At 42.8% G+C, this 23,404-nt stretch overlaps 2 protein-coding genes across 2 annotated transcripts; one reads left to right on the forward strand and one right to left on the reverse strand.

Annotated features, from left to right (window-relative positions):
* Window positions 1–551: 551 nt before the first annotated feature.
* Window positions 552–11,882, reverse strand: LOC132474689 (basic proline-rich protein-like). Its single transcript, XM_060075521.1, has 4 exons — window positions 11,821–11,882; window positions 11,425–11,585; window positions 7,229–7,545; window positions 552–718 (listed from the first exon to the last, which is right to left on the reverse strand). Exons 2-4 carry the CDS (start codon window positions 11,508–11,510, stop codon window positions 567–569), a joined length of 555 nt encoding a protein of 184 aa, XP_059931504.1. The 5' UTR covers window positions 11,511–11,585; window positions 11,821–11,882; the 3' UTR covers window positions 552–566.
* Window positions 4,425–6,507, forward strand: LOC132474059 (uncharacterized protein K02A2.6-like). Its single transcript, XM_060074475.1, has 2 exons — window positions 4,425–5,331; window positions 6,500–6,507. Exons 1-2 carry the CDS (start codon window positions 4,425–4,427, stop codon window positions 6,505–6,507), a joined length of 915 nt encoding a protein of 304 aa, XP_059930458.1.
* Window positions 11,883–23,404: the final 11,522 nt, after the last annotated feature.

Consider the following 23,404-nt stretch of genomic DNA (forward strand, 5'->3'; position numbering starts at 1 on the left):
GAGTGTAGTACTGCAGTATCAGAGTGTAGTACTGCAGTACTGTAGTTTAGTACTGCAGTATCAGAGTGTAGTACTGCAGTACTGTAGTATAGTACTGCAGTATCAGAGTGTAGTACTGCAGTATCAGAGTGTAGTACTGCAGTATCAGAGTGTAGTACTGCAGTATCAGAGTATAGTACTGCAGTATCAGAGTGTAGTACTGCAGTATCAGAGTGTAGTACTGCAGTATCAGAGTATAGTACTGCAGTATCAGAGTGTAGTACTGCAGTATCAGAGTGTAGTACTGCAGTATCAGAGTGTAGTACTGCAGTATCAGAGTGTTGTACTGCAGTATCAGAGTGTAGTACTGCAGTATCAGAGTGTAGTACTGCAGTATCAGAGTGTAGTACTGCAGTACTGTAGTTTAGTACTGCAGTATCAGAGTGTAGTACTGCAGTACTGTAGTATAGTACTGCAGTATCAGAGTGTAGTACTGCAGTATCAGAGTGTAGTACTGCAGTATCAGAGTGTAGACTACTGCAGTATCAGAGTGTAGTACTGCAGTATCAGAGTGTAGTACTGCAGTATCAGAGTGTAGTACTGCAGTATTTGAGTGTTGTATTTTGTAGTATTTGACGTTGACTGGCCTCTGGGCGGCCTCGGAGGTCGAGGTAGGCCGAGATGAGCAGGGTGTTTGTTCCGCTGACGGCCACCAGGGGCGCCTTCTCTCTCCCGGCGTCTGAGAGGGGGGGGGGGGGGGGGGGGGGCAGAGGAAGAGATGAGTGAGAGATGAGTTGTAACTTCAATATATAACAATAAAAGGCACATTTCTCATTGGATATTTATCATATAGATAATAAATACATCTTCAGAATGTGAATTTAAAGACACAGTTTGAGATTAAAAGATGAAAAAATTGGGCCAGCGATCTTATTAATATTAATTATCTTTTTGAAAAAAATTATGAAAACAAAATCCATTATTTCCCTAAAACCACGATTTGAATGCAGTCTCCAATAATCCACCGTCAATCGATAGCCTACTTCGTTCTTTCCTTTCCTTTGACCGAGTCTCAGGAGTTTCAAAACATATGCGCGACAGAACACTGCCAATATTCACGTGACTCAAAGCTTGCGCCTGTGTGGTCAAATCTCTGAAAAGTCAATGCTGAAAAGTCAGTTCTGAAAAAATACGTTGCAATGGCGTAAACGTACACCTTTACAAGTTTTTAAAACTAAATATACAACCTTTCAAAACTTATTTCTCAATGTATGAACACCTGTTTGCAGAATCCCATTTACAAGGTTTGAAACCGGGAAACAATGAAATACACTGTTAGAACAGTGCCAGATTTGAAACTCTGCAAATGCGCTGGTAAAATTGTTTGAACTTTGAAAATGTGTTGGTGAAAATTATGAAGAATATAAAATAGAACACAAAATCATGTTTACAGATGTTTGAATTTTTGTGAGAATTTTTTCAGGTGTTGCAAAACCTTTTTTACAAGGTGTTGAGTTTTCAAACCCAGACTTACAAGCCATTGAAACTTTTTTTTTCAGGTTTGAATTATGGCAGGAAACTGGATCCATAAGTAAAAGGCTGTAGAGAAAACTGTTATGTATGTGGTATACCCACATAATGAAGGAACTACTTTTTGTTGTATGCGTTGCCTGTTCTATGTGTGCGCATTGATCTTTGTTCCCAGTTATGTAGATCCAGTAAAGATTACGTTGACTACAACTCCTGGTCTAGACATCCTTATTACGTTATAATTATGAAGTAATACATAACAATTGGCGACGAGAATCGTGTTGTATCCCCGCGGTGCAATGACTGTCTTATGGCACCCCGCGGTGCCATAAGACAGATTGAATGTGTCTTTGATGGCCGTCAGGATCACGTTTTACCCACCCGCATGGCGGCTGCGTTAATGGAAACGCTACGGAGTATCCTACGGAAGAAGTGACCGGACAAAAGTTTCACAGTGAGTGAAGAGAAACGAAACAAGTGAAAATGGATATTGGACGGATGGATTGTTTTGACAGTACTGTAGAAGATTGGTCTGCTTATGTGGAAAGACTTGAACAATACTGTGTGGCAAATGACGTGGAGGAGGAGAAGAAGGTTGCGGTGCTTTTGAGTCTGATGGGAGCTAAGACATACAATTTGCTACGCAACCTCACAATACCGGATAAGCCGTCTGAGAAAACGTTCCAACAGAATGTGGATTTGCTAAAATGCCACTTGAATCCGAAGCCACTAGTCCTAGCCGAACGTTTCCGATTCCATAAGAGAGATCAGTTGAAGACGGAGTCTATAGCTGAATATATGGCGGAGCTGCGGAGATTGGCTGAACATTGTGACTTCGGGGCGGGACTTTTGGATGCACTCAGAGACAGGCTCGTATGCGGATTGGACAATGAGAATACACAGAAAAGACTTTTGACGAAGAGAGATCTAACACTGGATATGGCATATGACATCGCCGTTTCAATGGAAACTGTTGCAAAAGACGCAATTGAATTGCAAACGAAAAATATGGGAGAATGCTCTGTGAATAAATTTCACACTAAACCAAAGGACAGAACACATGTCATGTTTTCGGTGTGGGAAAAATTCACATGACCCAACTGAGTGCTGGTTCAAAGATAAAGACTGTAGACAGTGCAACAAACCTGGACACATACAGAAAATGTGCAGGTCGAAGCAAAGTGATAACAAATCATACCAAAGGAAAATAGGAAAGAGGGACAGAAATGTACATCAGGTCAGTGAAACGGATTCAAGCGATTCAAATGCCGATTTGTCATGTCTGAAAATTCATTCTCTTAAAGAGACAGATCGTAACATCATATGGGTGACACCTGAGGTAGAGGGATTGAAATTAAAGATGGAGTTGGATACAGGATCTGCCCTCTCAATCATCTCCCACAAAGATTATGTGAGTACATTTCCAAAGGTGAAACTGAAACCAACCTCAGTAATGCTGAAAACATACACAGGGGAGAAAATCTCTCCTATGGGAAAATTGAAAGTTAAAGTGAAGCATGGGAAGGACAAGCAAAAGTTGGAGTTGTATGTGCTGCAGAGTGAGGGTGTACCTTTATTTGGACGTGAATGGATGAGAAGCATTCATCTCAACTGGCAGTCAATAAAGGCAATACAGATCACCTCAAAGCAAAACAGAAACACTACGGATGAAAGACTAAAACGGATACTGACACAGTCTGCACAGGTTTTCCAAGATGGAATAGGCACCCTGAAGCACCTGAAAGCACAGGTTGTTCTCGAAGAAAATGCAACACCAAAATTCCACAAGGGTCGTCCTGTGCCCTACGCCATTCGCGGAACTACAACACTTGGAGGATCAAGGTATTCTTTCCAAAGTCGACTGGTGTGAATGGGCAACACCAATTGTGCCCGTGGTCAAGAAGACTGGTGCTGTACGAATCTGCGGGGACTTCAAGGTCACAGTGAATCCTGTCCTGCATGCAGACCAGTATCCCCTCCCACGCATTGATGATATATTTGCGTCCCTGGCAGGTGGAGAGCGTTTCTCAAAGATAGACCTTGCTCAGGCATACTTACAGATGGAAATGGAGGAGTCTTCACGAAAGTATCTGACGATAAATACCACAAAAGGCCTTTACCAATACAACAGATTGGTCTTTGGTATATCTAGTGCCCCAGCGATATGGCAACGCGCCATGGACCAAGTACTCCAAGGGATATCGAGAACCCAATGCTATCTGGATGACATCATTGTCACTGGAGTTGATGATGAGACACACTTGACAAACCTACAAAGAGTTCTGTCGAGATTGGAGGAGTATGGATTGAGGGCCAACAAGGACAAATGTGAGTTCTTCAAAGACTCAATTGAGTATTGTGGTCACATCATTGACAGACATGGACTCCACAAATCTCAGGACAAAATCGATGCTGTTCTGAGAGCACCAAAGCCGGAGAATGTGAGCCAGATGCGCTCATTCTTGGGCCTCATCAATTACTACCACAAATTTCTGCCAAACCTCTCCACTGTGTTGCACCCTCTACACGGTTTGCTACAATTGGGCAAGAAATGGAAGTGGTCCAAAGACTGTGAACGAGCGTTTAAGACTGCTAAACAGCTCATCACATCGGAGGAGGTCTTGACACACTTTGACCCCAGTCTCCCTCTGCGCCTTGCCTGCGATGCTTCCCCGTATGGTATCGGCGCTGTGCTCTCACACAGGATGCCTGATGGGACGGAGCGGCCCATCGCTTTTGCGTCAAGATCTCTAAACGCTGCAGAATGCAACTATGCCCAAATTGACAGAGAAGGCTTGAGTTTAGTATGGGGGGTGAAGAAGTTTAACCAATATCTACACGGAAAGCATTTCACATTGATCACGGACCATCAACCCCTTGTGTCGATATTTAACCCTCGAAAGTGTGTTCCAGCAATGGCAGCGGCACGCTTGCAACGATGGGCTCTGTTTCTAGGTGCTCACACCTACACCATTGAATTTAAAGGGACAAGACAGCACGGAAACGCGGATGGACTCTCACGCCTCCCACACGAGCCACACCCGGTGGGGAACATGACTGATCCAGCTGACGCGTTCCACTTGACTCAACTGGAGTCACTTCCGGTCACAAGAGCTCAGATACAAAAGGAAACCAACAGAGATCCCTCAGTATCCAAGGTATATGAGTTGACGTTGAATGGATGGCCAACTCATGGCTACCCCCTGCTACCTGAGTACTCCACCCATCGTGACCAGCTATCAGTGTGTCAAGGCTGTGTCATGTGGGGCTCACGTGTCATTGTACCACCCAAGCTGCGTTCAAGAGTGCTGGAGTCACTGCACGAAGGGCATCTCGGTGTAGTAAAGATGAAAAGCCTTGCTAGAAGCTACGTCTGGTGGCCTGGCATAGACAGCCAAATTGAAAACCTCGCTAAGACCTGCAGTGGGTGCCAGCAGATACAGCGCCAGCCCCAGACAGCACCCCTCCACTCATGGGAGTGGCCCACTACTCCATGGCAACGTATTCACATTGACTATGCAGGACCCTTTATGGATCGGATGTTCCTCATTGTGGTGGATGCCCACTCAAAGTGGCCCGAAGTATTCACAGTGAAACAGGCCACATCTGCTCAAACTGTGGACATGCTGCGAACACTCTTCTCACGCACAGGTTTGCCTCAACAACTGGTGAGTGACAATGCAAGCATATTCACTGGGGAGGAGTTCCAGAAGTTCATCAGGAAGAATGGTGTCAAGCACATTACCTCAGCTCCTCACCATCCTGCAACAAATGGATTAGCGGAGCGTTTTGTACAGTCTTTCAAACAGTCGATGAAAGCAAGTGGAAAGGAGGGAACGTTGTTACCACAAAAAGTGGCAAACTTCCTGCTGGCTTATCGAAACACAGCACACGCTACAACGGGACAGACACCAGCGATGCTGTTCATGGGCAGGAACCTGAGATCGCGTTTGGATTTGCTAAAGCCAGACATTCGCAAACATGTACTGGAAAAGCAGTGTACAAGTGGACAAACACGAAAACAACTGAGAACCTTCAGTGTGGGACACCAAGTGCTTGCCAGAGACTATAGAGGTAAAAACCAGAAATGGCAGCTGGGGGAGATTCTGTCACAGACCGGACCACTGACGTACACCGTGCGTGTAGGGCCTGACATGGTCTGGCGCAGGCATGTTGACCAGCTACTGGAGGCAACGGCTCGCAGTACCACGGCTAAGGAATCAATAACACGTTGTGACAACCCGCTCCCCACCCGGGGGAACCGCGGGGTAGTGGTCGACGGGGTCACCCACCAGTCGGCAGCAGAGCATACGTCGACGTCCGGCGTAATCACCGGGATGCAACGCACCCGGCCGGTGGAGGGGAGAGCCGGCTTAAAAGACGGTCACGGACGCACACCGGGGGAACGAGAAGGAACAGCAAGGGACGAGTCGAGAGGAGAGAGTCTCGCGGAGGCCACCATCGATAGTGTTTTGCTTTACCCTGTACCCTCCTTGAATAAACGCCGACTACGGCTTACCTTGGACCCTGAGTTTGGTACTTTCCGTGTGCGACTGAAACATCCGCAAACCGGGCTGCCACAACGTGAAGACTCGGAGGAGGCTGCTTCAACAGCACCAGAGGACTTTGATGATGACATTGAATCCACAGGGGCTGCTGAACGCCAACCAAGTTTGACTGGTTCTCCACCCAGGCGTTACCCTGAGAGAAATCGCAGAGCACCTCAGAGACTTGATTTGTAGTCATGACTGACTACCACCCCTTTGTTGTTGTTGTAATCAAGTGATGTTTGTTTGAAGATTGATTAAGTGTCTTATTTCTGTTATAACTATAGTTATCTAAGACAGTACTTACCTTCTGATGTTTACAGGTTACGTCGAAGCTGGAAGGGAGGAATTGTTATGTATGTGGTATACCCACATAATGAAGGAACTACTTTTTGTTGTATGCGTTGCCTGTTCTATGTGTGCGCATTGATCTTTGTTCCCAGTTATGTAGATCCAGTAAAGATTACGTTGACTACAACTCCTGGTCTAGACATCCTTATTACGTTATAATTATGAAGTAATACATAACAAAAACACAATGAGAAAGACGTAGACCGACAATCTCCCCATCAGCAGAACTAAAACACTCAACATACCCCGACTTATAATGGTTTTCACCTCTTTCCATGCTTTTATCCTCCCCTTGGGAAAAAAGCGGTGAAGTGGTGCAGAGAGATCGCCATGTCTGTACCGCAGTTCCAAGTGCGGGTGGTGACGTATATCACTCGCGTCGAGAGAAGCGATGAGCTGTTCACAAAGTGGCCTCACACAAAACCTAACATTATCAAACTTCTTTGCGAAAAGTTTTCGTTTCATGAAAAATTATCATTTAAATCCTCAAACAACATATGTGTAATCCAGGGCATGTAAAGACTGGGACCAGAGAATAATTACTTTCTCACCATTGAAACCCATTCATATTTTTTGATCTCATAGGTCCCGTGGGCTCTACCGGAAGGGGCGTGACTTCGCCACTCTATACAGGAGTGAGTCCTGCATGAAGCTCCTCCCTCATGGCCGGTGGAGATACACTGCAGTACATCCTCCGACCAGGCTGTGGTCAGGCAGGGGGTCAAGGGACACACAGCTGATCTACATCCTCATCGGGCAGCGGTCGTGATATACCCACGACGTGGACACAATTCAATTTACCCTTCAGAGAACTACTTTACCTGGCTGGAGGCATCGGCTGGCTTGAGGTGGTCCAGGTGGGGTCTGACCAGGACCAGGTGGGGTCTGACCAGGTGGGGTCTGACCAGGTGGTCCAGGTGGGGTCTGTCCAGGTGGACCAGGTGGGTTCTGACCAGGACCAGGTGGGGTCTGACCAGGACCAGGTGGGGTCTGACCAGGACCAGGTGGGGTCTGACCAGGTGGACCAGGTGGGGTCTGACCAGGTGGACCAGGTGGGGTCTGACCAGGTCGACCAGGTGGGCTCTGTCCAGGTGGGCTCCAAGCAGCTGGGGGCCAGTGGAGCCTAGGTAGATTAGGACTGGAGGTCCACAACAGGTCAGTAACAGCATCTGGAGCGAAGACGCTATTACTTCCAAACTCACTATCCCTCTTTCCCCTTCATCATCAATAAATACCATCTTTAATATCACATACCTTGTGTTGAACTCTTTGAACTAAACCGTTTCTGACGAACGGTTTAAACTGAATCAGAACTGAAACATTTGGCTCATTCATTGAGCGTCACAAGACGAAATAACATTAAACAGATAGCACTTATTAGCGTTGCTAACTTTATATTTGTATTGTATCTAATTGTTTAATCGCATTTAGCTAGTAAACTAAGTGTATTAACACAAGCTAGTTAGACTATGATACACTTTGAACACTCAGTTTACTAGCTAGATTGAATACAATACAAATATAAAGTAAAAACAAGTGTTATCTGGTTTATGTTATTTCGTCTTCGGCAACATGAGCGAGAATATTTTTGGAAACCTGCCTGGCAACGGACAATCGCGTCGAACGATGACTTAATGTTTCGAACAGGGAACAATTTTCGCCCCCGGTACAATTTTGGTGTGACAGCATCACTAAAAGAGCTACTTAAAAGTTATTTGATTCATAGGAAAGCTATTTGTTGATCGTTTTGCGGGTAGCTAGATAGTACTCTCACCTTTGCTTTGATTATGAAGATGTTCCTGTTTTTCACCTCCCATACGACAACGTTGTTAACCCACCCACTCTTGAAAAAAAGTTTGCTATCCGAACTTTTGTAGGGTTTTATTTTTTAGCGTTATAAGGTGACGGATTCTCTATAAGATAAATGTAAATATCTCCAAACTCCCATTGGTCGAGACGTTGCCCACTTCAAAGCAACAAACACATCACAGGGGGCTGTATGGATCACAAGTTCCGAGTATGTTTATCTTTTCTTGATATCTAATTTGAACATTTATGGTGAATAGTTTATTGATTGTAGTAGGCCTATAGGAAATCTGCAAGGCTGCAATTCCCCTTGCTGGCCGCTGTTTGCCGCCATTTTGTCGGCGTTTGTTGCCCTCCAGGTAGCCATGGTAGTCATGTGACTGCAAAGTATAAATAGCTATCATAACCCATCATAAACCTCAAACCGCTAGCATAATGCCTAGTAGGGAATAATAATAATGCCCTGCACCGAAATGAAAATTCTTGGCCGAAACCGAATACTGAAACAGTTGGCCAAAGGCCAAAACCGAATAAATTTTTCACCATTGCATAAATCAAACAATTAAATGTCCTTTATAAACTTTTTTTGTCTTGCTTTTCTATGCAAAAAATCAATTACAAATTTGATGCAAAATATTTATTTAATACTGAACGTTTTCTAACATTCCAGCAGACATTATAGCAAACATTTAAGAACAATATACCTTTAAATAAATGAGTAAAAAAATAAATAAAAATGTTCGGCCTTTTTACTCCTTCGGCCGAAACCGAACTTTATGTTTTTGGCCATTTTCGGCCGAACATGTTCGGTGGCCGAATATTCGGTGCATCCCTAATGCCAAGTGCTAGGTACTCGAGATCCATTGTTGACGCTCTGTTGCTAGGCTACGTTGTTGCTGCGGGTACTTTGTATCGCTCATGTCACACGAAACGCAACTACTGTGAGGAGTTGCTGCATTGAGCAGATATAAAAACTACTGGAACCTTTATGACAAAAATGTAAAAAACATTTATGTCAGTTCTAAACCTTAGATTTTCTAAACATCTTGCAAACGTGAATGATACAAAGTAGAGAGCATCGCACCCTCAAATCTTGTAGTGTGGCCAGTCTTCCGACGAGACAAGGCCCGATTTCCTGGCTCTGTGATCGTGTGTGTATAGTGTGACATGTTAAATCATGTAAATTTTTTTGTTTAACCTGCTTCCCTCCAGAGGCGCTATAGCTCAATGAAAGATTAACAGACAGTTCTCACCCCTCGGCCATACGATCACTGAACAAACAGTAGACTGCCCGCATCCCACATCCGCTTCCCCCCGTGAGGAGAGAGAGAGAGAGAGAGAGAGAGAGAGAGAGAGAGAGAGAGAGAGAGAGAGAGAGAGAGAGAGAGAGAGAGAGAGAGAGAGAGAGAGAGAGAGAGAGAGAGAGAGAGGGAGAGAGACAGAGAGAGAGAGAGAGAGAGAGAGAGAGAGAGGAGAGAGAGAGAGAGAGACAGAGAGACAGAGAGAGAGAGAGAGAGAGAGAGAGAGAGAGAGAGAGAGAGAGAGAGAGAGAGAGAGAGAGAGAGAGAGAGAGAGAGAGAGAGAGAGACAGAGAGAGAGAGACAGAGAGACAGAGAGACAGAGAGACAGAGAGACAGTGAAGTGTATGTATGGGAAGAGAGGGTGTCTTATTTATTACATAATTATGAAACTATTTTTTCTTCTAAGAACTGATCAGGAGTGGCACATTCCATTTCGTTGTGTTATACAATGCATTCAATGCAATGACAATAAATCTTCTATGTTCATATTACAACATCGAATTACTGCTTTCAGTGCGGGATTTTTATTGTTTCGGTTATTCAAGATTCAAGATTCAAAAAGCTTTATTGTCTAGTATGTTGCCATACTAGAAAATTGTCTTTTGACTGAAGGCTTGGAGGTGTGTGTGCGTGTGTGTGTGTGTGTGTGTGTGTGTGTGTGTGTGTGTGTGTGTGTGTGTGTGTGTGTGTGTGTGTGTGTGTGTGTGTGTGTGTGTTATTTGTGTGAGTTCTTTGAGGAATGAGTGTTCTGTGTGTGTATAGCTATGGGGATGAATGATTTTTTTGTAGATAGCTTTCCTGGCCAAAGGCATTCTGAATCTTCTGCCAGAAGGAAGTAGATCAAAACAAGGAAGGAGTGGGTGGGAGGGATCTAAGAGGATGGAGTTGGTCTTCCTTCCCACTGCCTGGATATACAGATCCTCCAGCGCTTTCTGGTGTATTCCTATTAGCTTGCTTGCTTGCTTAGTTAATCGATTAAGTCTGCTTTTGCTTGCGTTTGTGAGGAAGCCGTACCAGGATGTAATGTTGCAAGTGATGATGGATTCCACCAGAGATTGGTAGGCAGTTGACAAAATGTCTTTACTGACATTGAAGGTGTCTAGTTTCCTTCGTTTTATCGATCTGCCTAAATGAATAGCACAGTTAGCAATTAACTTTTTTTACATCCTTGGGTCTGCAATGTGTAAGATCTTATGAGATAGTATAAATTTAAGTTAGTTAATCAAATCATTACATTTATTTGTGCTATAATCCTTATTCATGTTATTTGGGCCATGATTTGTAAATCCACAGTTCTAATTTTCTAAACAGTTGGCTGCCATTATGCGGGCACTATCGAAGGTTTCAGAGCCGTTATTTGTCAGAATTTTTTTTAAATAAAGACAACCTGAAACAATGATTATTCAGCTAAACTACGGAAACACTTCGGCTGTTTCTATCTGAGCCCCCTTCCTCTAATAAACAATCAAGGGGAACCAACGCGTCCAAAGGAACCGAGCTGTGGAGACACTCTGGTGGCGACGCGTCTCCGACACCCAGGACGCACACCCGGAGGCGCACACAAGGACGCAGACCCAGAGGCGCACACCAGGCCGCACACCCGGACGCAAACAATGAAGTTATTGTAATCCTTCCTCTGTATGCCTTTATTTTGACCTGCTTGGGCAGACCGACCCAGCGAGGGAGACCGACCTCCTGGAAAGGCAGATCAGCGCGGCTCGGTTTGACTCGGCACGGCCAGAAGGCCCGTGAAATGGTCTAGAATAGACCCTTCTCTGAGTCCGACCTGGCCCCCTGGTCTAGAACACTGAGTCCGTCCTGGCAAATGGTCTATACCCGCCACCGAGTCAGAGAGAGAGAGAAGCGCAAGGAAAAGAGGACGGAATAAACGGGTTATAGAGCCTACATACCTGTTCATCCACACCAGCACCGCGACCACCATGGCGACGACCAGCCCCTGAAACCACCAGAGTCTTCGCTGCAAGGCCGCTCTCATTTCGGGACGGGGAGCAGCGTCACGGAGGAACCCCGCGGAGAGACCCACCTGCTGAGAGTCTGACCGCACGTCGGGCTGAGAGGCGTGACCAGAGATGAGAGGACTCGAGAGATTACCCCCAGCAAGTAGGTGGAGTTTAGGTTTAGTTAGAGATGGTTAGTTTAGGTATTAGGTTAGAGATGGTTCGTTTAGGTATGAGGTTAGAGATGGTTAGTGTCTGGGAGCGGACCTCCCCCCACCTACAGTGAGGACCAGTGTCTCTGTCCCTCCGTCAAAACATCCCTACGTGTTTAGGGGATTCAACACTCACCCTTTGAGTTTCACACCCTTTGAAACCATCCGTAAAAGACACACAGAGTGACGTCTGGGTGGTCTGGCAAATGATAGGGGTGCCACGAGCTCTCGTGGGCCGTTTGAGCCAGCTGGCCAATCAGAGAGCGGCATGATTGCAAGGGCGCAACTTTGGGTCTACCATTGGGGGGGTTAATCTCGCGGCATATTTATTTATTTATTTGTTTATTTATTTATTGAATCATTTTCTTGTGTAAAAGGTAACATGCAAATTTGCCGTTCTTGTATTAGAAATACATTGCAATACTTTTACTGATTTTGGCTACTTTTGGACTATTTATGCCATAATGACACAGTAGTTAAATTCAGTGTTTAAGCACTAGCCAACAGTGGTGACCAGGGGTGGACTGGGACAGAAATTCAGCCCTGGCATTTTCTGTCCAGACCGGCCCACTACATTATCAGCACTAGGGGTGGGGCGAGACAAACGGGAAGAACCCTGTATGTATTTGATTAAAACAATTTAATCACGAACATACATCTGAATAATAGTACAGCACTGTACGTAGCAGTTGTTGCTTTTTTTTGTTTTTGTTTTTCAAGTTTGTGGCTCTTGTGCTGCTGACAAGAAAGGTGTGGTCACACACACACACACACACACACACACACACACACACACACACACACACACACACACACACACACACACACACACACATCAAATCACACATGCACACATGCACGTGTGAGAGCTTGTTTGAAGCCCAGCCCAGTTTCCTAAATCAGGCTGTTGATTGGGCCCTGGTGGTTTGAGGTATATAAGGAAGCAGGACGTGTGCGTCCAGGAACAGGAAGGTGCAGCGGACGGCTGGCGTGCGTCAGAGCTGGCGGTTAGCGCTCCCCCAACGCTGAGTGACGCGCTGCCTCAACCAATCACACGCCTCGGTGGAGCACTCAGCAGGCAGTGTTTCCTCCAATCTGGGGCACTGCATTGAAAACAACTTCCAACAATAAAAAAGGTGAGCTCCGATATGAAGCCGATAGAGGCTGAGGACCACCATGTCTCCTGCTCTGACTGAGAAGGAGAGCTTCCAGCAGCAGACATGGTGGTCTTCAGGGGTGTAGGGTCTGGGTGTAGGGTGTAGGGTCTGGGGCCTGGGGTGTAGGGTCTGGGGCCTGGGGTGTAGGGTCTGGGTGTAGGGTCTGGGGCCTGGGGTGTAGGGTCTGGGTGTAGGGTCTGGGGCCTGGGGTGTAGGGTCTGGGGTCTGGGGGGTAGAGTCTTGGTTCTGGGGTCTGGGGGGTAGGGTCTGGGGTGTAGGGTCCTTGGGTCTGGGGGGTAGAGTCTTGGTTCTGGGGTCTGGGGGGTAGAGTCTTGGTTCTGGGGTCTGGGGGGTAGGGTCTGGGGTCTGGGTGGTAGAGCCATGGTTCCTATGTTTCAGGGGCGGGGTTTGGCTCTGCGTATGAGGAGCAGCGGCCCGGCCAGAGGGTCTTACAGAGCCAAGCCTTTATCAGCTAATCCATAGTGTAACTGTCTCAGAGACAGTCTGGACATTACAGAGATTTAAATATGTATTTACATTAATTGTTTAATTCATGATTTTATTCTTTGTTTAAAAATGATTTACGTTGTGCTGTTAAAAATAGATATTGTGTCATTGCTTTATGTTAAGAGTTTGTTTAAATATCTATCCCAGGGAATTATTGGAAAACGCGCCAAAGGAGATATAAACCCAGTCACGGACTCATGGGTTTCAGAAGAAGATGGACTCTGTATTAGGTTTATGCCGCTAACGTTGTCACGTTGTTTTTTCTGTTTATTAAAGTTTAACGTTTTAGAGAGAGAGAGAGAGTTTAAAAGGAAAATAAATATACAAAAAGACATCAGTATGAAGCGTGGCCGTTTATTGAACCTATGCAGCTACAGTGACAACGACCCGCCAATGTGGCTAAGTAGGCCTAGGCTAGGTAGAAAGAGTTAGCACCAGCATTAAGTTAGTTTAATATTCAACATTCATTTAACATTCAAAATACAAACCTATAATGCGCTTCAACCATTTTAGTGAATGATGTCTAACAAACTGCGCAACATACTGATTAATGTCCCTCATGTGCCACAAGGCATATTTTTCCAAAATAAAAAATTGATTTTTTACTTCTTTTTTTTTTAAACTTATTATGCTCCTTGACCTTTTGACCTCAAGATGTCAAACCAACTGTATAATACAGACAATAATAACCCCCATGTGCCACAAGGCTTGTTTTTCAAATATATCATTTCAGCATTTTTTTACAATTAATATAACATTTATAAATAAACGTATTATGCTTCTTGACCTTTTGACCTCAAGATATAAACCCAACTGTATAACACAGATAATAATAACCCCCATGTACCACAAGGCTTATTTTTCAAATATATAATTTCTGCAATTTTTCACAAATAAAATAAATAAACAAACTTATAATGCTCCTTGACCTTTTGACCTCAAGATATCAAACCAACTGGATAACACAGATAATAATAACCCCCATGTGCCACAAGGCTTACTTTTCAAATATATCATTTTAGCCATTTTCTACAATTAAAATAAATGAACGTATTATGCTCCTTGACCTTTTGACCACAAGATATAAAACCAACTGTATAACACAGATAATAATAACCCCCATTTGCCACAAGGCTTATTTTTCAAAAATATAATTTGGGCACTTTTTCACAAATAAAATAAATAAATAAACGTATTATGCTCCTTGACCTTTTGACCTCAAGATATCATACCAACTGTATAAGACAGATAATAATAACCCCCCTATGCCACAAGGCTTGTTTTTCAAATATATCATTTTAGCAATTTTCTACAATTAATATAAAATAAATAAATAAACGTATTATGCTCCTTGACCTTTTGACCTCAAGATGTCAAACCAACTGTATAACACAGATAATAATAACCCCCATTTGCCACAAGGCTTATTTTTCAAAAATATCATTTGGGCACTTTTTCACAAATAAAATAAATAAATAAACGTATTATGCTCCTTGACCTTTTGACCTCAAGATGTCAAACCAACTGTATAACACAGATAATAATAACCCCCATTTGCCACAAGGCTTATTTTTCAAAAATATCATTTGGGCACTTTTTCACAAATAAAATAAATTAATAAACGTATTATGCTCCTTGACCTTTTGACCTCAAGATATCATACCAACTGTATAACACAGATAATAATAACCCCCCTGTGCCACAAGGCTTGTTTTTCAAATATATAATTTTAGCAATTTTCTACAATTAATATAAAATAAATAAATAAACGTCAAAAGGTCAAGGAGCATAATACGTTTATTTATTTATTTTATTTGTGAAAAATTGCCGAAATGATATATTTGAAAAACAAGCCTTGTGGCACATGGGGGTTATTATTATCTGTGTTATACAGTTGGTTTGATATCTTGAGGTCAAAAGGTCAAGGAGCATAATACGTTTATTTATTTATTTTATTTGTGAAAAATTGCCGAAATGATATATTTGAAAAACAAGCCTTGTGGCACATGGGGGTTATTATTATCTGTGTTATACAGTTGGTTTGATATCTTGAGGTCAAAAGGTCACGGAGCATAATACGTTTATTTATTTATTTTATTTGTGAAAAATTGCCGAAATGATATATTTGCAAAACAAGCCTTGTGGCACATGGGGGTTATTATTATCTGTGTTATACAGTTGGTTTGATATCTTGAGGTCAAAATGTCACAGAGCATAATACGTTTATTTATTTATTTTATTTGTGAAAAATTGCCGAAATTATATATTTGAAAAACAAGCCTTGTGGCACATGGGGGTTATTATTATCTGTGTTATACAGTTGGTTTGATATCTTGAGGTCAAAAGGTCAAGGAGCATAATACGTTTATTTATTTATTTTATTTGTGAAAAATTGCCGAAATGATATATTTGAAAAACAAGCCTTGTGGCACATGGGGGTTATTATTATCTGTGTTATACAGTTGGTTTGATATCTTGAGGTCAAAAGGTCACGGAGCATAATACGTTTATTTATTTATTTTATTTGTGAAAAATTGCCGAAATGATATATTTGAAAAACAAGCCTTGTGGCACATGGGGGTTATTATTATCTGTGTTATACAGTGGGTTTGATATCTTGAGGTCAAAAGGTCAAGGAGCATAATACGTTTATTTATTTATTTTATTTGTGAAAAATTGCCGAAATGATATATTTGAAAAACAAGCCTTGTGGCACATGGGGGTTATTATTATCTGTGTTATACAGTTGGTTTGATATCTTGAGGTCAAAAGGTCAAGGAGCATAATACGTTTATTTATTTATTTTATTTGTGAAAAATTGCCGAAATGATATATTTGAAAAACAAGCCTTGTGGCACATGGGGGTTATTATTATCTGTGTTATACAGTTGGTTTGATATCTTGAGGTCAAAAGGTCAAGGAGCATAATACATTTATTTATTTATTTTATTTGTGAAAAATTGCCGAAATGATATATTTGAAAAACAAGCCTTGTGGCACATGGGGGTTATTATTATCTGTGTTATACAGTTGGTTTGATATCTTGAGGTCAAAAGGTCACGGAGCATAATACGTTTATTTATTTATTTTATTTGTGAAAAATTGCCGAAATGATATATTTGAAAAACAAGCCTTGTGGCACATGGGGGTTATTATTATCTGTGTTATACAGTTGGTTTGATATCTTGAGGTCAAAAGGTCAAGGAGCATAAAACGTTTATTTATTTATTTTATTTGTGAAAAATTGCCGAAATGATATATTTGAAAAACAAGCCTTGTGGCACATGGGGGTTATTATTATCTGTGTTATACAGTTGGTTTGATATCTTGAGGTCAAAAGGTCAAGGAGCATAATACATTTATTTATTTATTTTATTTGTGAAAAATTGCCGAAATGATATATTTGAAAAACAAGCCTTGTGGCACATGGGGGTTATTATTATCTGTGTTATACAGTTGGTTTGATATCTTGAGGTCAAAAGCTCACGGAGCATAATACGTTTATTTATTTATTTTATTTGTGAAAAATTGCCGAAATAATATATTTGAAAAACAAGCCTTGTGGCACATGGGGGTTATTATTATCTGTGTTATACAGTTGGTTTGATATCTTGAGGTCAAAAGGTCAAGGAGCATAATACGTTTATTTATAAATGTTATATTAATTGTAAAAAAAATGCTGAAATTATATATTTGAAAACCAAGCCTTGTGGCACATGGGGGTTATTATTGTCTGTATTATACAGTTGGTTTGACATCTTGAGGTCAAAAGGTCAAGGAACATAATAAGTTAAAAAAAAAAGAAGTAAAAAATCGATGAAAATATATATTTGAAAAATAAGCCTTGTGGCACATGAGGGACATTAATCCGTATGTTGCACAGTTTATTTGACATCATTCACTCAAATGGTTGAAGCGCATTATAGGTTTGTATTTTGAATGTTAAATGAATGTTGAATATTAAACTAACTTAATGCTGGTAGAGTTAGCCTAGCTTTCAGTTCGAAGCCAACAACAAGTGGACCAGAATAAAAGCGCGTAAGAGACGTTGAGAGAGTGGTCTACTATCGGAGAAGGAGGAGCAGGGGCGGCGCCAAACGGTTGCTTGCCGTTGCTAAAGCAACTCCAAGCAATTACTCAGAAACCCCAGAGCAACCCCTGATTTTTTGTCAAACTCAAACAACATATTTGAAATAATGCCATTTCCCGTAAAATGGTATTAAATAAGTTCAACTAAACCTATGGCCGAATGCGGTACCCGTCACCATACCGACCATTCCTGTCATATGAATCACCAGATTAAGTGCATAATCAGTGAGTAGCGTCAACATTTCAGGGCCGTGACTGGACTGTCGTTCAAATCAACACGAGTCAGCCTGGGACTCTCCTCTCCTCCCCTCCCCCTCACCGTGCCCAGTTCCCGAGCGTTGGGCATGCTTGCAAGTTCTTTTTTCATTTTGTGTTGTGAATCACACGATGTGTCTTGATATATTAATTTGTTGTAATACGGTACCTCCTTTTAGTTAAAATAATATAATTAGCATAGGCTTATATTTTTATACATGACACATTTTGGATGTGGGCAATGTCTGAAGAAACGGAAGAAAATATTGTAGCCTACACAGTTCTGAATTAGCAATACAATGTTAGCACATGCTTGCTAGCAATGTTGGTGTGTTAAACCGTATGGATTAAAGTGGAATATTGCAAGACGTCCTGTGATCAAGACATCGATTTAAGGTAGGCCGTTTGGTTATTAAGTTTGCCCGTCGCAGCATATTGACTTGGGGCCCATGTGATTTTGTTTTGAAGTAGAACTAGATTCTAGGTTTGGCTCATACCAAAGGATGGGTTTATCGTAGCCTGGTATGATCTGCCCTTTATAGAAGTATTATGAAGTATAATAGTATCAACAATAATAGCAACTATTGTATTAATGTTCCACATAGGCCTACATTTGAGACGTATCGCGCAAGCAACTAATGTGAATGCTTTGGAATGTACCGTGGCGACGGTGGGTCTGAGATGTGCAATTCACCACTATTGACAGGACAGCTAACCTTGTAGTTGGGGGACTGCTGACGGGCTGTTGATTGAGAGAACTATGTTGTTTGTTATATGTCGTGTGGCCGCAGTGCCACCTGGACTAGCAGTGAATGTGTACATGCCGCTGGGCTATTTTCATGTTGGCCTTCTTAAAGATCTTCCTCTATATTGTTCTATGTCTTTACGTCTTTATGTCTGTGCGTGTGTGAGGGAGAGGGAGAAAGATAGCGCACGTTGAACTGTCAAATGATACGATCACACTCAATCACAGTGGTGCGATTAGTCTGTGTTGTTACTGTACTGTAAACTTGCCTCGTACGGGACCGCAACCACCCCAACCCGTGCCGAAAATGTCTTCCCGGCCGTGCCTCTGCCAAATTCAGGTGTTTTGATCAAGGTTTTTTTTTTTGACCAGCAACCTCTTGAATTCATACAGCAACTGTTAAGCAACTGCAACAAATTATTTCTGGCGCCGCCACTGAGGAGGAGAGCTTCGACGTAGCTGACAACCGGCTAACATTCACACCACGGCTCCAGAGTTGACCTAGCCTACAGCAGCTTTCATCGGCTGTTGGCTCTTGGACAGAGAGCAACGACACGGGATACGTTCGCAGAGGACCGGCGCGCGTGCCAGAGAGCAACGTTCGCAAGCAGCACACCGGTTTCGCGACTCCACGAGCGGGGAGCGGCGTCCACAGACGTCGCTGCGTCCACAGACGTCGCGGCTGTTTGACGGCTCGAGGAGCAGAGAGCAACGTTCGCAAGCAGCGCACCAGTTTCACGGCTCGGCCAGCAGAGAGCACCGTTCGCAAGCAGCTACCCTGCACCAGGATATGATTCGGCTCGGCCAGCTGAGAGCGACGTTCGCAAACAGCACGACTTCATCCCACCTCGCCGCAGTAAAGCAACGCCTGTCTAGTCTACAAGGTCTTTCTGACTGATCTTCGGCGTAGGCTACAACGGACGACATCAGGTTTGACCATGCTGACCTGAAGTTTGAGAACGTCACGTATGGACATTTGTAAATTAGAGTGGACTTGATTGATATATCAGTTGATATTACCAGAGACATTAACAGCCTAATGATTGTTCCTACATTATTTTGCATTTTGTTTAAAGTGGCATTGCATTTTGATTTAAAGTTAAGCGTTTATCTAGTTAATTAAGATATTTTGAGTGTACCCCATACAAGTTAAGCATTTATGTAATTCATTAAGATATTTTGAGTGTAGCCTATACAATTTAAGCATTTATGTAGTTCATTAAGATATTTTGAGTGTACCCTATAGAAGTTTAAAATAGATATCTTAAGTTAAGATGTCAGTTCATGGAGAAAAGTCAGAAGGTGATAAATTAGAAGATCCTCTCAAGAGTGGCGAACAGTGTTTACAACCTGATGCCACTTCAATAACAGTTGGCCCAGAGCAAAGAAAATCTAGTAGGGAAAGAAAATCAACCCCCAAAATGCTAGAACTAAAGGAACAAGAAATAGGTCAAAGGGAGCACAAATTCACCAAGCTATATGAATGCTGGAAAAGGGAAGTTAGAACTACACGTGACAAACTTAAAAATGATTGCACTGAAGACGAGTTAGCCGACATGATGGATGCGGTAGAGGGACTTGAAAATCAAGTTAAAGATGCATATGAAAACATACGATTGCAATTAGCACCTCCTCATCAGATTCGAAGAAAGATCGATTCTTGTGTAGCAGTAACAGTGGATTTGATGGGTCTATTGAAAGTGCGTATGAGTGAAGTGGGTCTAGAAGAGTTCAATGAAAAGGGTGAAAATGCTAGACTTCACATGGTGCTTGATAGAGAGCATGCACAGTCTATATTTGAGGCATCCTTGATCGACCGTTCAGCCCCTAGCCTTAAGTCAAGCTGTTCATCAGAGCGGCAGAGCATCACCGTCAAAAGAGCAGAGTATGCTGCGCAGTTAGCCGCAAAAGAAGCAGAAGTACAAATGGAGCATGCAATAGCTGCTCAAAAACAAGAACTTAAAAGACTGGAAAATCAGAGAGATCTGCAAGCAATGGCTGCTAAACTTAGAGTGTACTCTGAAGCTGAAGGGAGCAAAACTCATGACAGAGGTAGAGTAGGGCATGTTGAGACAACTACTGTTCCTTTAGTACCACCTGAAAACATAAAGAGAGAGCAAGCGTGCAATAATAATGTTGAACAAACGAACACTGTTAAGTATGAAACACTGCTAGTACAAGCCCTACACGATTCAATGGTCCTCACTAGACTTCCTGCTCCCGAGCCCTCAATTTTCTCAGGGGATCCACTTCATTTCTTAGAGTGGAGTACGAGCTTTAAAACATTGATAGAGCGACGATGCACTAACGCAGCAGACAAATTATTTTATCTGCAAAAGTACATTGGTGGTGAGGCACGTTCTGTGTTAGAAGGAACCTTCTTTAGAAAGGATGACGAAGCTTATGACCAAGCCTGGGAGACACTGCAAGCTCGCTACGGTCATCCCTTTGTAATTCAGCGTGCATTTAGAGAAAAGCTAAATAACTGGCCGAAAATAGGCCCCAGAGATTCAGGAAAGCTAAGACAGTTCAGCGACTTCTTGTCAGCATGCAGCAAAGCCATGCCACATGTGAAGGGATTGCAGGTGCTGAACGATTGCGAGGCAAATCAGAAAATGCTTCAAAAGCTTCCAGATTGGATTACATCTCGTTGGAATCGTCACGTAACAAAGCAACTACAACAAAGAGAAGAATATCCTACATTTAAATAATTTGCCGAGTGCAGAATTATTCATGGTGCAGGAAGCAGAAATTGCCTGTAACCCCATGACATCACTGAATGCTTTAAAATATGTGGAAGAAAGGCCCTCTCGAGATATTAAGCGTCCACAGGCTAATGCATTTATCACAGACATCAAAGCAACAGATAGTGCCCAAAAGAACAGCTTTAATGAAAATATTGTGTCAAACACATCCTCCTACTCAATCAAATGCACATGCTGTGGTGTAGGTCATTCCATCCACAAATGCCAGACGTTTGCCAGTAAGCCTGCAGAGGACAAGAGACAGGTCATATTCAACAACAATTTCTGTTTTGGCTGCCTTAGAAAAGGGCATATCTCGAAAGACTGCAAACAAAAGGCTACCTGTAAAATATGTAAGAAACATCATCCAACGGTACTACACGAAGACCGTCCACCAGCAGATAGAGTTCCAAATGTTTGGCAGGTTGAGGAGAAAACATCTTCCCTGTCTTGCTGTGTAGATAGAAGTGATGGTGGGAGCACATCTATGATAGTGCCCGTCTGGATTTCTTCAACAAAGACTCCTGAAACAGAGAGACTTGCATATGCCTTACTTGACACTCAGAGTAGTAACACCTTTGTAGATCAAGAGGTTTGCCAAATGCTAGGAGCAAGCTCAGAGCCAGTAAAGTTAAAGCTGAACACTATGATGGGAAAAGACTCCATTATTCAGAGTGCAAGAGTTAGCAGTCTTAGAGTAAGAGGGCTATCATCCAAAGATTGGATCAACTTGCCGCCTGCATATACTACAGATTTCATTCCCCTTGAGCGCTCCCACATTCCCACACCAAAAACTGCTGAGAGGTGGAATCACCTGAAAGGAATGGCACAGGAAATACCAGAATTAATGGACTGCAAGGTGGGACTTCTCATTAGCTATGATTGTTCCAGAGCATTAGCTCCACGCTCAGTCATTACTGGAAGAGACGATGAACCATATGCCATCAAAACCGACCTGGGCTGGAGTATTGTCGGAAACTCATCTCGAGGTGCAAGGTCAACCGAGGTAACTGGCCTGTGTCACCGCATAGCAGTCAAAGAACTTCCACCATTGACACCAGCTACTGTAATCAAAGCCCTTGAGTTTTACTTCAGAGATAGTAACCACCGCGAAAAGAGCATATCAAAAGATGATACACACTTCATGCAGTTGCTGAACAGGACGGTTCATCAAAACGCAGATGGGCACCTGGAGATGCCATTGCCTTTTAAGACACGCACACAACTGCCAGAAAACAAGAGGCTAGCTCTGGTGCGGCTGAAGCACTTGAAAAGAAAACTTGATAAAAACTCAAAATTCAAAGAAGACTACATTCAATTCATGGAGGGCCTATTCGATGATGGCCTAGCCAGTGTGGAATCTGAGGATGCAGCCATCCAGTTAGTGAGAGAAGCACAAAGCCTGTCTGAAAAGGGAAAACTGCATCTCCATAAGTTCATTTCAAACAGCAGAGAAGTCTTAGAGTCAATCCCTGAAATCGAACGGGCAGGTGGAGTTCATGATGTGGATCTCAGCCTCGGAGAGCTTCCCATGCAGACAGTGTTAGGAGTAAGGTGGAGTGTAAGCAGTGACAATTTCTCCTTTAAAGTCAGCACCGATCAAAATCCAGCTGATCACACCTCCAGAGGCCTCAGTGTGACCGAACTGATTAACTCAAACTGGCCTACTGGTCCAGAGTTCCTGGAGGAAAGGGAGAGAGTCACACCGACGGTAACTCCACAGCTCATGGTGGGAGACCCTGAAGTAAGGACGACACAGGTTTTACAAACACAAGTAGAGAATGAAGAAAGTTTTCTAGTCATGCTTGAGCGCTTTTCAAAATGGCATATTACCTTAAACGTTGTAGGTCAGATCCAGCGCTTAGCAAAAAGAACCAAAAAGAACCAAAGAGACCGGCTCAGTCAGTGTTGAAGAGAGAAGGAGTGCCAGTCTGGCGCTCATAAATCGGGCACAAAATCAGTGCAAATAGGAAATAGGATTCTAGACAAAGGGGATCAAATGCTTACTAATTCATCAATACTTGCACGTCCCATTCATGAATTAGTTGTACTCATAGAAAGCAAATGAGATGTTAGTCTGTAGTTCATTTAAAACCCCCATACAGTTATAGTGAGAATTGAGAAGGCCATGAATTAAAGGTCTTACATGTGTTCATAATTGATTAAGAAGTTACAAGATTTATTTGAATGTATCATAAATTATAGTAACTGGTGGGAGTGTAA

Source organism: Gadus macrocephalus, chromosome 16 (assembly GCF_031168955.1).
Source record: "Gadus macrocephalus chromosome 16, ASM3116895v1".
NCBI lineage: Eukaryota > Metazoa > Chordata > Actinopteri > Gadiformes > Gadidae > Gadus > Gadus macrocephalus.